At 39.1% G+C, this 13,187-nt stretch overlaps 1 protein-coding gene across 1 annotated transcript in view; it reads right to left on the reverse strand.

Annotated features, from left to right (window-relative positions):
* The window catches only part of LOC124622162 (E3 ubiquitin-protein ligase SHPRH), a 256,731-nt gene that overhangs the window by 106,718 nt on the left and 136,826 nt on the right, over positions 1-13,187 (reverse strand). Inside the window, exons 9-11 of the mRNA XM_047147806.1 lie at positions 9,281-9,444; positions 7,083-7,256; positions 3,638-3,809 (exon numbers count right to left, since the gene is read on the reverse strand). Of these exons, the coding sequence (XP_047003762.1) occupies positions 3,638-3,809; positions 7,083-7,256; positions 9,281-9,444 (510 nt within the window). The remainder of the gene's footprint in view (positions 1-3,637; positions 3,810-7,082; positions 7,257-9,280; positions 9,445-13,187) is intronic.

Raw genomic sequence — 13,187 nt, forward strand, 5'->3', positions numbered from 1 at the left:
TCCATGTTAGAGCTCATTTTAGTTTCTTCCACCTACGCTCAATGGAGCACGTTATCATGATTTCATATGGGATACTCTACCTGTGCTGCTAGAACATGTGCCTTTACAAGTACGACACAACATGTGATTCATACACGATGGAGCTCCTGCACATTTCAGTCGAAGTGTTGGTACGCTTCTCAACAACAAATTTGGTGACCGATGGATTGGTAGAGGCGGACCAATTCTATGGCCTCCACGCTCTCCTGACCTCAACCCTCTTGACTTTCATTTATGGGGGCATTTGAAAGCTCTTGTCTACGCAACCCCGGTACCAAATGTAGAGACTCTTCGTGCTCGTATTGTGGATGGCTGCGATACAATACGCCATTCTCCAGGGCTGCATCAGTGCATCAGGGATTCCATGGGATGGAGGGTGGATGCATGTATCCTCGCTAACGGAGGACAGTTTGAACATTTCCTGTAACAAAGTGTTTGAAGTCACGCTGGTACATTCTGTTGCTGTGTGTTTCCATTCCATGATTAATGTGATTTGAAGAGAAGTAATAAAATGAGCTCTAACATGGAAAGTAAGCGTTTCTGGACACATGTCCACATAACATATTTTCTTTCTTTGTGTGTGAGGAATGTTTCCTGAAAGTTTGGCCGTACCTTTTTGTAACACCCTGTATAAAAGCCTATCATCAGACTTTGAGGTGCTACTGAGGGACTACCTCAACCGTCATAATGAAAACCCTTTCAGTGATGTAACACTGCAAGCTGTACATAAATAGCCAACAGCATTATCTGAAGACAAACAAGATGTGTGGGTAAAAGTGGATCTTAGCAAGAATAGCTAGAAATCCTAGAGACTTGTTAAGAGATTCAGTAGCAATTTAACAACTTTTATAGAGCCTGCAAATGTTCAAATGTTCCTGCCAATCAGTAAGCCCACTAGCTCCGAATGAATGCCAATCAGAAAATTAGAACTGAAAAGACAAAATGTTTTGGAAAGAACATGAGAGAATAGAACCTTGAACTCTGCAACAGCCTCAGAACATGTCATATTCCCATAATCTGGTGGAAATTACATGTGATATTCATTCTGAAGCCTCGTATACCACCAACAGATGTTAAAAACTATAGACCATTGTCTCATGTACATAAAATCTTTTAGAGAATCTCTTACAGCACAAGATGAAACCAGCATTAATTCATGAACAATCTGATTTCACACGTGGAAAGATTTTTATACCTCAGATTCTTAATGTAAGGCAATACATAGAGGGGGGGTGGGGGTGGGGGGGGGGGGGGTGGGGAGGTTGAAACAAACAATATTACAGGAACAGCTTTCATCTGATGACATTGCTATCCTCAGTGAATGTACAGAAGATTTACAGACTCTGCTAGTTCCAATGGACAGTCTTGGATTGAGAGTGAATTGGAAAAAAACAAAGGTAATGAGAAATATTAGAACTGAGAATAACATGAAACTTAAAATCAATTTGATGATCACAAAGTAGACAAAGTTAAGGAAGTCTGCTACCATGGAAGCAAAATAACACATGACAGATGAAGCAAGGAGAACATAAAAAGCAGACTAGCTCAGGCAAACAGAGCACTCCCAGCCAAGAAAAATTCACTATTATCAAACATAGGCCTTAATTTGAAATAGAAATTTTGGAGCATGTGCATTTGGAGCACAGCACTGTATGGCAGTGAATCATGGACTGCGAGAATACTGGAACAGAAGAGAGATGTGGTGCTATAGAAGAGTGTTGAAAATTGGGTGGACTGATATTGTAAGGAATGAGGTGGTTCTCCGCAGCATTTGTGAAGAAAGGAACATACGGGAAACATTTACAAGAAGAAGGTATAGGGTGATAGGACACCTGTTAAGACAGCAGGGAATGAATTCTATGGTACTAGAGGGAGTTTTAGAGGGTAAAAACTGTAAAGAAAGACAGATATTTAAAGAAATGCAATGAATAATTGAGGACGTACATTACAAGTGCTACTCTGAGATGAAGAGGTTGGCAAAGGGAAGGAATTCAGGGCATGTCGCATCAAACCAATCAGAAGACTGATTTGGGGGGAGGGGAAGAAAAGGAAAATAGCTAGCTTTCATCAACCAGACAACTGCTTATGTCAGTCACCATATATACTGATAAAATATCCGGCTTAAGGATTATGTTATCACCAAATTCATTCCATAATTACTTGGAAACAGAATGTTCTATGTAAATTTTTAGGTACAATGCAGCTGCTTTTTTTAACAGCCATTTCCAGAGCACACCAGGAGTTCTCTTTATGTAGGTGTTCTGGCCCTAGCAGCTCTGGTCAAGTCCTTTGAAGAAGTGGAAGTTCACTTAGTATACACCCTGAGGATGATCAGTATTTATTACAATAACAATTAAGTTTACCGAAACCCCGTTAAAACACAACTCTTTGCTTTCCTTCATAAACACAGGCAGGCACATCATAAATCCAGTCTCTCATCACAAGGAGTACAATTGGATGCTACATCACATCTAAAATATTATTGTGTCACATTCGATCCACCCTCAACTTATAAGTTGCTTTGCCATAACACGAGGCTGAATGTAAAAGCAGGAATTAACATCCAATGGAAAATAATTGGGAGCACATGGGAATTTCAGCCTCAAAGTTCAAGAATGATGCATTATAAGGCAGTTACTCTGTGGAGAATACGCATGTACTCTCTACTACAGGTCTGCCCATGTCAAAGATGTCAGTGAGGCACTAAATAAACATACAGGCTTATTTCTAGATTTTTGAGGCCTACACTACATGCCAAAGTATATCCTCTAGCAGGTATTACTCCCTCAGACATTGGACAGGTGGTTGCTTCCAGTATGGAAAGAACAAACCTGGCCACCAGGTCTAGCCTCCATTCAAACGTCCAGGAAAACCTTTATGAAAACAAGCAACACCTTGCAAATGACTACATCCAAAGTAAGAATACAAATGCAAAAAGCACAAGCTGTACACAATCTCCACGACCTGAACTGCCTTAAAATCTCCCTTGTAGCCACTGAGAGAAGCGGACTACATGGCACAATCTCGGCTGCCTGAACTGTGGACTAGGAAGATTGAGATGTAATTTCCAAAACTGGGGATTTCCGGTCTCTACCAACTGCAACAGCAGAGAAGTGCAAATTGTTGATCACTTGCTATTGTGTCAGCTTTGTCCTGCAACCTACACTGAGCAAGATCTATTTCAGGTATCTCAATCACCTTGAGCTGCTCACTTTGGTCATCCACACTACAATCCTCCATGCACTTACACCTGAGCAAGTTAATTGTGTTGTATAGGTTGTAATTTCTCTTTTCTTTATTTGTATTCAACCTTGTGACAAAAGACACTTTCAAGGGAAAAACCCCAAAGAACAGAAGGAAACAAGTCCGAGTCCTCGCACAGTTCAAACCTGGAAATACAACTTCGTAACAACTGGATACCTCATATAGAACAGATGAGCAGCGACTGTTTGCCAAAATTGGTCAACAGGTTCAGTGGAGTGAGAAGATAAATGATGGAGAGATCAAATCTGAAGCTCGAAACAGATCGAAAAACTCCGTGACAGTGCAATTAACTAATTTTTTTGGTGGTCTGAAATCTGTGAAACTTGATACTCACCATTTAATGCAGCAATATACTGACGAAGAAATTCTTCACATTCATTCTTCGTCTTTTTAATTAGTGCTGTCTGTAATTCTTCCAGGGACATTGTTTTCTTGTCTGGTGCAAAATCTTTCACAACTAGGTGATGTGTACAAGCTTTTCTAAGTGAAAGAAGAGGTGATAATAACTGAAAGAAAAGAAATGTAAGTAGACATTTTACCTGGAGGGACAAAGAAATTATTAAAAATATGAGTAAGCTTATCTACAAATAAACCTTTTTGTTAATGACGTGTCGTGCACAATACAGTCAGTGCACTTCAAAATAATCACGGGCAACATCAAAAGGAAAGTTCACCACGGGTTAACAGCAGACGATACGAAAGTCATAGCATATGTAGGCAATGTGATGGTGTGGGAGGGCAGTGCTCAGAAACTGGAAGAACAGTTACACACTTGGTAGAGCATAACTGAAGAAGGTGGCATAGAAATAAGCCAAACAAAAAGTGAGGTACTGAAAAAAATCCACCAGGGGTGGGGGGGTTTAACTAAGGATATAAGTTCTAATGGAAAAATTATTAAAGAAGTAGATGCTTTCAAATATCTATGAAGTAAGCTAACCACAAAAGGGTATATATCAAGGAAAAAATTACAGAGAGGAAAGAATTGCTCAAAATTTTATTACTGTGCATGAGACATAATTAGGAATTGGAAAATACCTGCTACAGCATAGACCATGATTTACAAATTGTATCATCTATCAATTTTGAACTATGGAGCACAATGTTAGACCTAGACAAAGAAAGATTTGACTAGAGTACAAGTATTGTGAAATGCCCATGTGATTTTTAAAAACCCTATGGAGAGAAATATGCTGAAATGGTTTGGCCATATTAAGACAATGGGAAAAGGAAGACTACTAAGAAGAGCTCTGGAATGGACAGACAGTAGAAGAAGACTAACTGTAAGACAACAAACAAGATGGAGAGACCAGGTGAAGAACAATGTGAATCAAAGAGGACTGCAGTGGGAAGAACTGCTGAATGATAGTCTCTGGGAGAAAATAGCTGATTGGAAGAAGCTTTGTGAATTATCTGCACAAGGACAAGTTGAAAAATTATGTTATATTTATTGGCATCATATTTATTTACATAATTTGGAAAAAATTAAATAAGCCCAATTAAAACCAACCAATCAATAAAAGAAAAAATAACACTGTAATCTTGCACTGATGAAAGTTTTTTTTCCATCCAGTAACTCTAAAGTTCTCTTCTGAGATATTATTCTGCTGATCCGTTGTTTTATTTATATCCCTTCAGAATTTCAGCAGTTCTGAGATCTGTAATTCTAGGTATACATAACAGGCTTTTTGCCATGTTAGCATTAATTGAGTTCATTATTATCATCCTAGATTAAAAAAAAAAAGAACTTAGGGTTGTGAAGACAGGCTTACACAGATCTATGTCCACAAGAGCTGTCAGCCTTGTTTGAAAGTATAACCCACTTCATTTCAGTGTTTCATTCACCTCTTCAAGGGATTCAGAATTTTGCCAGTTTCACCATCAAAAGTTTCTTTTCACACAATAATGAAGCCATTTGCAAATTCTTCTAACTAGGGATAAAAATAATAGTTTTATATGCCACTATCATATTTCCAGATACTTTTGCAGGACATATTGTGCCAAAAATGATGCATTTTATAGAGATCTTTCATGGGGTTGCACTGCATTTCTTCACAGCACGCATACAGAATACAAAAACCACAGGTACGGCATTAAAACTACTCCTTAATTATTTACTTTTATGACTCTCTCACAAGGGAATTTCACAATGCCATGCCTGGTTTGGAGTGGTCCGTGGTCATCCTCAGACTGGAGGCATACTCTGCACCTTTGTTTAGTAGATAACAGAACCATAACTGCTCATAGCACGTGACTAGTCTGAAGATGAGTATGGGCTGCTTGAAACTGGTTACGGGGTTATGAAATGCCTGTGTGATTGTGTTGCAAAAATTATAAAAAATACAACATCATCACTGGTTAATCACAAATTCCATAGACAATGTTAGTTAGCTGCTGCCCTCACATTTACAATATTTTTACACTGCGAAGTATCAAATTTCAATATTTCATAAAACTGCCAATTCCGTTTTATTCCGTTCAAAACCACCAATTTTGCACTATCTTTTACACAAAATTTTTGTGTTTAGTTATAAATGATGAAAATGAGAGGAGTTTACCATTATTCTTAAATAATTTAAATGAATACAAAAAATCCAATTACAGAAGCAACTGGAACAAGAATTTCTTGTTTAGGATATATTTTCTGGTCTAGATGAAGTATAGTAACTGGCAGATATCATCACATGTGGTGCCAACTGTGGGGGGCATACCTTGTCTACAGAGTAATGGATACTGCCTTTTCTAGAGATGTAATCTATTCTAAGAACTTTTCCAATTCTGACAATAACTTTTGCTGCTATAAATAAAACTGTGTATTTCTAGGTATTTGTTTGAAAAGTGTGTTGCATATTTTTAAAATTATTTATTGGTTACTTATTCGTTACCTTTGGATTATCTGTTCTGACAGATACATACGTGAACATTAACCCAATCACATCAAATGACGAGTTATAGTCGCAGAGTGAAAAGAAGAGAAATTCCATGACAGTTTTAAAAGTGTGCTGTTGCTCTACATTTAGAAGGCTGTTTAGAGATCTATAATACCCAATGATCACACTAGCAATATGTATTAAATCTGATTTCACAACAACTAATGGAATATTTAAATACAATGTCACTGAGTTAGTAATTTTTTTATGTGATGGGAATTCAGGTACAACCACTCATATACTAATTAGCATGAACTGTGGAAATGGCAATAATTTTCCAGTGGTGTTCTAGCAACATATATTACTCCCTTCTATTATGTTTGTAACATCTTTATTCTTTACCATGATTTGAGAGCTTTGTCTGAATTGCAAATCAATCATCTGCCCAAACAATCTGATGTGTTTCTCCCATACTGGAGTGGATTTTGTTTTGCCCAATTTCTTCATAATTGGCATCTTTTACATCTCTATGACAAAGCACTTTTACTAAAATTAAATGTTGTTGGTAATATAATAGAGGATTTTCCAAATACAATAACTCAACAAAACAAAGTAGCTCATGAATGTTTTTGATTGTTAATGATTAACAAATGACTGAATATATGGATATGAGATGAAAAAAGAGAGTAATGCTTTATTTTCTTCTTTCTTCGTCTTACTACATGTATACAAGCAAAACTGGTAGCTGTATGGACGAAACACAAGAGAGTATTTTGAAGTGCACACTGTAATCAGGCATTTTCTGAAGCTTTCAGAAAGCATGTCTTTCACACTATGAACAACAAGCTTGTTGACCTACCTTAAAATAATTATAACATCTCTCTTTCAAAACACCCATAATAAGAAACTTACCCTGAACAACCTGTGCCTGTCAATGTCTTTTAGCTTGATGTTTTTGTCTGCAAATTGATGAACTTTATTCAGGAACTGATGTGAACAGAGAATGTGCTGTATTCTATAGAAATGCTCTTCAATGGGTGCGAAGTGTAGCCAATGAATCTTTTCTGTCTGCTCTGGCACACCAAGCTAGTTTAGGAAGAGGAAATACAATTTAAATGTGTACAATGAAAATTCAATCAAGAAATTTTCAAAATTAAGAGAGGCCGTTACTTACCTCTAGGAGGCACACCTTTCGATTAAGCAAACAGAAACATTTCAAATAGAAACTGATACTCCTATCTTTCACAACTACAAAAAATGGAGAAAAATGAACAAGGCAACAGGGAATACAGATGTACAAAAGATGAGTTGACAGGCGTTGCAAAAAGAGCTAAAGAAACCTTCAAAAAAGAGACACAGTTATCTGAATATGAAGATCTCAAATAGCAAGCTAATATTATGCAAAGAAGGGCTAAACATATGAAATAAATTTTCAGACAACATTGTGTAAAGGGAAGAGAAAGTAGATGAAGATGAGAAGGACGATACGGCACTGAAAGCACTGGGAGAAGAAGACATTTCCTCAGAATTATTGAGATCCTTGGGAAAATCAATTATGACAAAAGTTATTCCACCTACTGTGCAAGAAGATAGATGAAATACTCTCTGATTTTATGTAACAAGTAATAATACCATATCCAAAGAAGGCAGTTGCTGAAAGCTTTGGATACTATTGAATCACCAGTTCAATAAGTCGTATTTGTAAAATACATTGTACTATCAAATATTATTTACAGAAGAATGGAAAGTCTGGTAGAATCTGACCTTGTGGAAGATCAATTTGGGTTCCAGAGACAAGTAGGAATATGTCAGGGAACACACTGATTTTAAATCTAAAGCATCTATAGATTTACACAAATCTTTTGACAATGTTGACAAGAATACATTCTTTCCAATTCTGAAGGTATCAGGGATACTACACTGGGAGTGAACCGTTATCTGGAACTTGTACAGAAACAAGACTGCAGATACAGCTGTACACTAACATGAAAGGGAAGCAGCAGTTGAGAAGGAAGTGACACAGGGTTGCAGCCTATCTCCGATGTTATTCAATGTGTGCACTGAGAAAGTTGTGAAGTAAACCAAGGAGAAATTTGGAAAGGCAATAAATGTCGAGGGAGAGGAAATAAAACTTTTGAGTTTTGCCAATGGTTGTGTAATTGTGTCAGACTCAGCAAAGGCATTAGAAGAGCAACTGAATGGAATATATAGTCTCTTGAAAAGAGGTTATAAGATTAACATTAAGAAAGTAAAACAACTGTAATGAAAATAACACATTAAAAGTAATAGACAAGTTTGCTTCTCAGACAGCCAAATGCCTGACAGTGGCGAAAGTAGACATAATATAAAATGAGGACTAACAATTGAAAGAAGTATTTCTGGAAAAGAGAAATTTGTTAACATCGAATATAATTTTACAATTTAGGAAGTCTTTTTAAAGGTATTTGTCTGGAGTGTAGCCTTGTATCGGACTGAAACAAGGATGGTAACGTTATTCAGACAATAAGAAAATAGATGCTTCTGAAATGTGTGGTGCTACGGAGAATGTTGAAGATCTGATAAATAGATTATGTAACCAAAGTGACTAAAAGAAGGGATTGATTTATAGACCAAATCCTGTGGCATTACAGAGTTGTAAATTTGGTAATGGAGGGAAGTTTGTGGGATAAAATTGTAGTGTGACGGATGAAAATTGTAGAGGGATAACAATAGAGTGAGTACAGTAAGCAGGTCGAGATGACTGCAGGTTGCAGTAATTATTCGGAGATGATGAGGCTGCCACAGGACAGACCAGTGTGAAAAACTGCATCGCACCAGTCTTCAGAGTGAAGACCACCACCACCACCACCACCACCACCACCACCACAACAACAACAACAATAACAACAACACATATCATATAATACCTCCATCTGTCCACTGATTATTTACTTTGCACTTTTAAGTCAGGTAACACTTGAGGATGGTCTACGAAATGGTTTACAGTAAAATAGTAAAGTTTTACTGATTATCATGAAGTGTTACTTATTTTGTAATCAGGTTTATGTTCTTCCGCAAGTAAATGTTTAATTTACATTTCCACATATCTACAAATAAAATGAAAAAATTACCTGAGTCAATACATCCCATTTCATAGTGCGCCACATTATTTTACACATCAGTTTATGAAGTGGTTCATAGTCACCAAGACAATATGGCTTGTACAAAGCATACATCCAATTTGATAGAACAGTAAATGGCTCAACTTCCAAAAACTGCAGAAGACCAAACAAGTCTATAACAAATAACGAAAATAATTATACATTAGGCTCTTGTAATTAAATAATAGGCAGCTTTTAAATAAATAGAAAACTATCATTACTATTAAAATGCATCGATTACCATCTTAAGAACTGCATTAGATGCTGTATCAACAGCAAGACAACACCAAGCTGACACATTAAGGAACCCTAACTCAGTCTCCGAATAATAATAACAAACTCTGCTTTAATGCCCTGTCACAATGTCGAACCGTACCAGAAAAATATATCTGTAATTCTGTAAGTGGCGGATGAATCGAACTATTACTATCTGTAGTTTTAAGTTCTTATTTGAGCCTACGGAAAATTATTGGCAAATAAATTCCACTGTGTTAGTGATCCTTCATTTTCTTTTGAAAATCATTAGTCCTGAGTTATTAAAATAACTTACTAAGAAATATACATTTAAATTTTATTCATTTGTTAAATAAAATATTTCAGAAAGAAAATAACTCCCAAATCTTCTAAATTTATTCTCCCCTTACCTTTGGGGTAAATAGGTAACACCTTGCAGAATCCTTCCAAATCTATATCTGCTGATCAGTAGTGTAAAAATAATAAAGTACTATAAAAAGACCCAAGATTCTACTACTGTATTATTGTATTTTTATGTACATTTTGCATGAGGAATAAGAAGATAGAAAGTGACACATTAGGGCTTGTCTGGACAGGGTTGCCACAAGTTTCCCTAAGTGAAATTCCCTGATATTTCCCTGATTTACAGTCAAGTTTTAGTATTTTTCCCTGAAAAATTTGGAGATTGATCGATTGATTGAGACCACTTATGGGACCAAATGGTGAGATCATCAGACCCGCGATTCCAAAGTTACTCACAGAAGAAAGTGGGCCTGCTAAAAGTGGATATACCTAGTCAGGGGACTCAAACTATAAAACAAAGAATTTAAAACACATACAGTAAAAGGCAGAAAAGGTTAGATCAAATGTAAAAATAGGGAAAAAAAAGAGTGGTCCTTCCACAGGGGAGTAGTCATGGGGTCCCAGACCAAGAGAATGTAAAGAGAGGCTCCACCCACAACCACCCTGCTCTGCTCCAGGAGTAAGTATAACCTCATATCTGGTAATAACCACTTTCACGGAGGAAACTGAGGACCAGTTCAACCATCTGTGAATTGTCTTCTAATATTAAAATTAGGGAAGACTATACTTAGTACTAAGGGCCAAAAGAAGGGGACATTCCACCAACATGCGGGATACCGTCAGTCTGGCTCTACAACGATACTGTGAGGGTGGTTCGTTACACAGGAGAAACAATGGATGAGCCTGGTATGACCAATGCACAGATGGCGTAAAGCAGTGGACTCCATCCAAGGGGAGCAGAAGGAAGAGCATCAAAGCACAGTCATCTCCTTGACTGTGCGGAGTTTATTACTGAGAGCAATAGCATGCCAGATGTCATTTCACTTTTGGGCAAAGAGAGATTTGACATGGATCTGCATATCAACAGCTGCAGTCATGAAAAGGAATTGAGGGTGAGTATCAGCTTATCTAGCCAAATGATCAGCCAGTTCATTCCCTGGGATACTCACATGACTTGGGAGCCAGAGAAAGACAACTGAGCAGGCCGCACGGCCAAGATAGGAGAGATGGTCATGGATAGCAGAGACCAAAGGATGACAAGAGTAGCAGGCTCCTCATTGAGTCTGTACATATTAAAACACTGTGGAGGGAGTCCTGAGTAACAAAATGTAGGTCAAAGAAGACTGTGACAAGCTCCCAACAGTTAGTAAAATCCTGTCAGACTGCAGTTACAATCTGAGTAAATGATCAGTTGGAGATCGTTCTTCCCAGAAGCCACACTGATACAGGGACAAAAGGATCCAAGATTTGAGTACCCAACATAATCAGAAGCTAACCATCCTCTCAAGCAGTTTACAACACACATTTGTCATGCTAATTGGGTAGCAGCTGTCGAGACACATTGGGTTCTTCCCAGGCTTAAGGACAAGGATACTTTACTATACTCCAGAATGAGATTTTCACTCTGCAGTGGAGTGTGCGCTGACATGAAACTTCCTGGCAGATTAAAACTGTGTGCCCGACCGAGACTCGAACTCGGGACCTTTGCCTTTCGTGGGCAAGTGCTCTACCATCTGAGCTACCGAAGCACGACTCACGCCCGGTACTCACAGCTTTACTTCTGCCAGTACCTCGTCTCCTACCTTCCAAACTTTGCAGAAGCTCTCCTGCAAGGTTCGCAGGAGAGCTTCTGTAAAGTTTGGAAGGTAGGAGACGAGGTACTGGCAGAAGTAAAGCTATGAGTACCGGGCGTGAGTCGTGCTTCGGTAGCTCAGATGGTAGAGCACTTGTCCGCAAAAGGCAAAGGTCCCGAGTTCGAGTCTCGGTCGGGCACACAGTTTTAATCTGCCAGGAAGTTTCATATCAGCGCACACTCCGCTGCAGAGTGAAAATCTCATTCTGGAAACATCCCCCAGGCTGTGGCTAAGCCATGTCTCCGCAATATCCTTTCTTTCAGGAGTGCTAGTTCTGCAAGGATCGCAGGAGAGCTTCTGTAAAGTTTGGAAGGTAGGAGACGAGGTACTGGCAGAAGTAAAGCTGTGAGTACCGGGCGTGAGTCGTGCTTCGGTAGCTCAGATGGTAGAGCACTTGCCCGCAAAAGGCAAAGGTCCCGAGTTCGAGTCTCGGTCGGGCACACAGTTTTAATCTGCCAGGAAGTTTCACTTTACTATACTGTCTCACCAATGTGAGGAGAAGGCACTCGTGAGCCAAATGTGGTTGAAGACCCTAAGTAGACATTGCCTCTGTGTAATGTCCAAGTGTTGAATCATCTGGTTGTGGATGGAATCTGGGCCTGTGGCATGAAAAGAATCATTCCGATTCACTAAAAAGTACATTACAGGGTTCAGCTTGTTGAGGGTTGAAACAGAAGGGAGGTCTGTGCAACTCTATGATTCTGCAGCAGAAAGGTGGCAGGATAAGAAGAGGATGCTGATAGTGTTGCAAAGTGTGTCGTGAGTTGTTCTGCAAGGACCAATGGATCAGTAGACAGAGCACCTTGGAGGATATGCCCCTGGACAGTTGACTGCCACTGGCGGCCCACAAGGCTACAGAGCTCGGATCAAACCTGTGATGAAGAGCGATACATTCCCAGGGAGGAAACATAGTGTTCCCAGCATTCCTTTTTACTCCGCATAATAAGGTAATGAGCCTTGGCATGGAGACAGTTAAAAGCGAGGAAGTTGGTCTGTGACGTTTAAATCACTGCAGCACCCGTCACCATTCCTGGACAACGACTGCTACATCCTTGGTCCACCACGGTACTGGTCGACGATAAGGGGGACCTGTGGATAGGGGGACAGCAGTGTTAACAGCATGAAGAATATGGCATAGACGTCCAGCGCGACTGCATAAATGCAATTCGAGAAAGAGGTGATGAAGTGCACAGCAGACATACATAAAGGCCAATTGACCCTGCGGAGTGCCCAATATGAGGGCCTGTCTCCCTGGCGGTGGCAGGGGAATGACAGAATCACCTGAAAGTGGTCACTGTCACAAAGACCATTATGGGGAGACCAATGTAGCCAAGCCACGAGAGCAGGGGAGGAGATTGAGAGATCGATAACAGTAAAGGTGCCATGATCGGCACTGAAGGGGCTCGGGGTACCACCATTGAAGAGACAAATCAAATTCTGTAGTAAGTTGGTCAAGTAGAAGACCCCTACCGCACGAAGTGGCCTCC

The sequence above is a fragment of the Schistocerca americana genome, chromosome 7, assembly GCF_021461395.2.
Source record: "Schistocerca americana isolate TAMUIC-IGC-003095 chromosome 7, iqSchAmer2.1, whole genome shotgun sequence".
Classification (NCBI taxonomy): Eukaryota; Metazoa; Arthropoda; class Insecta; order Orthoptera; family Acrididae; genus Schistocerca; species Schistocerca americana.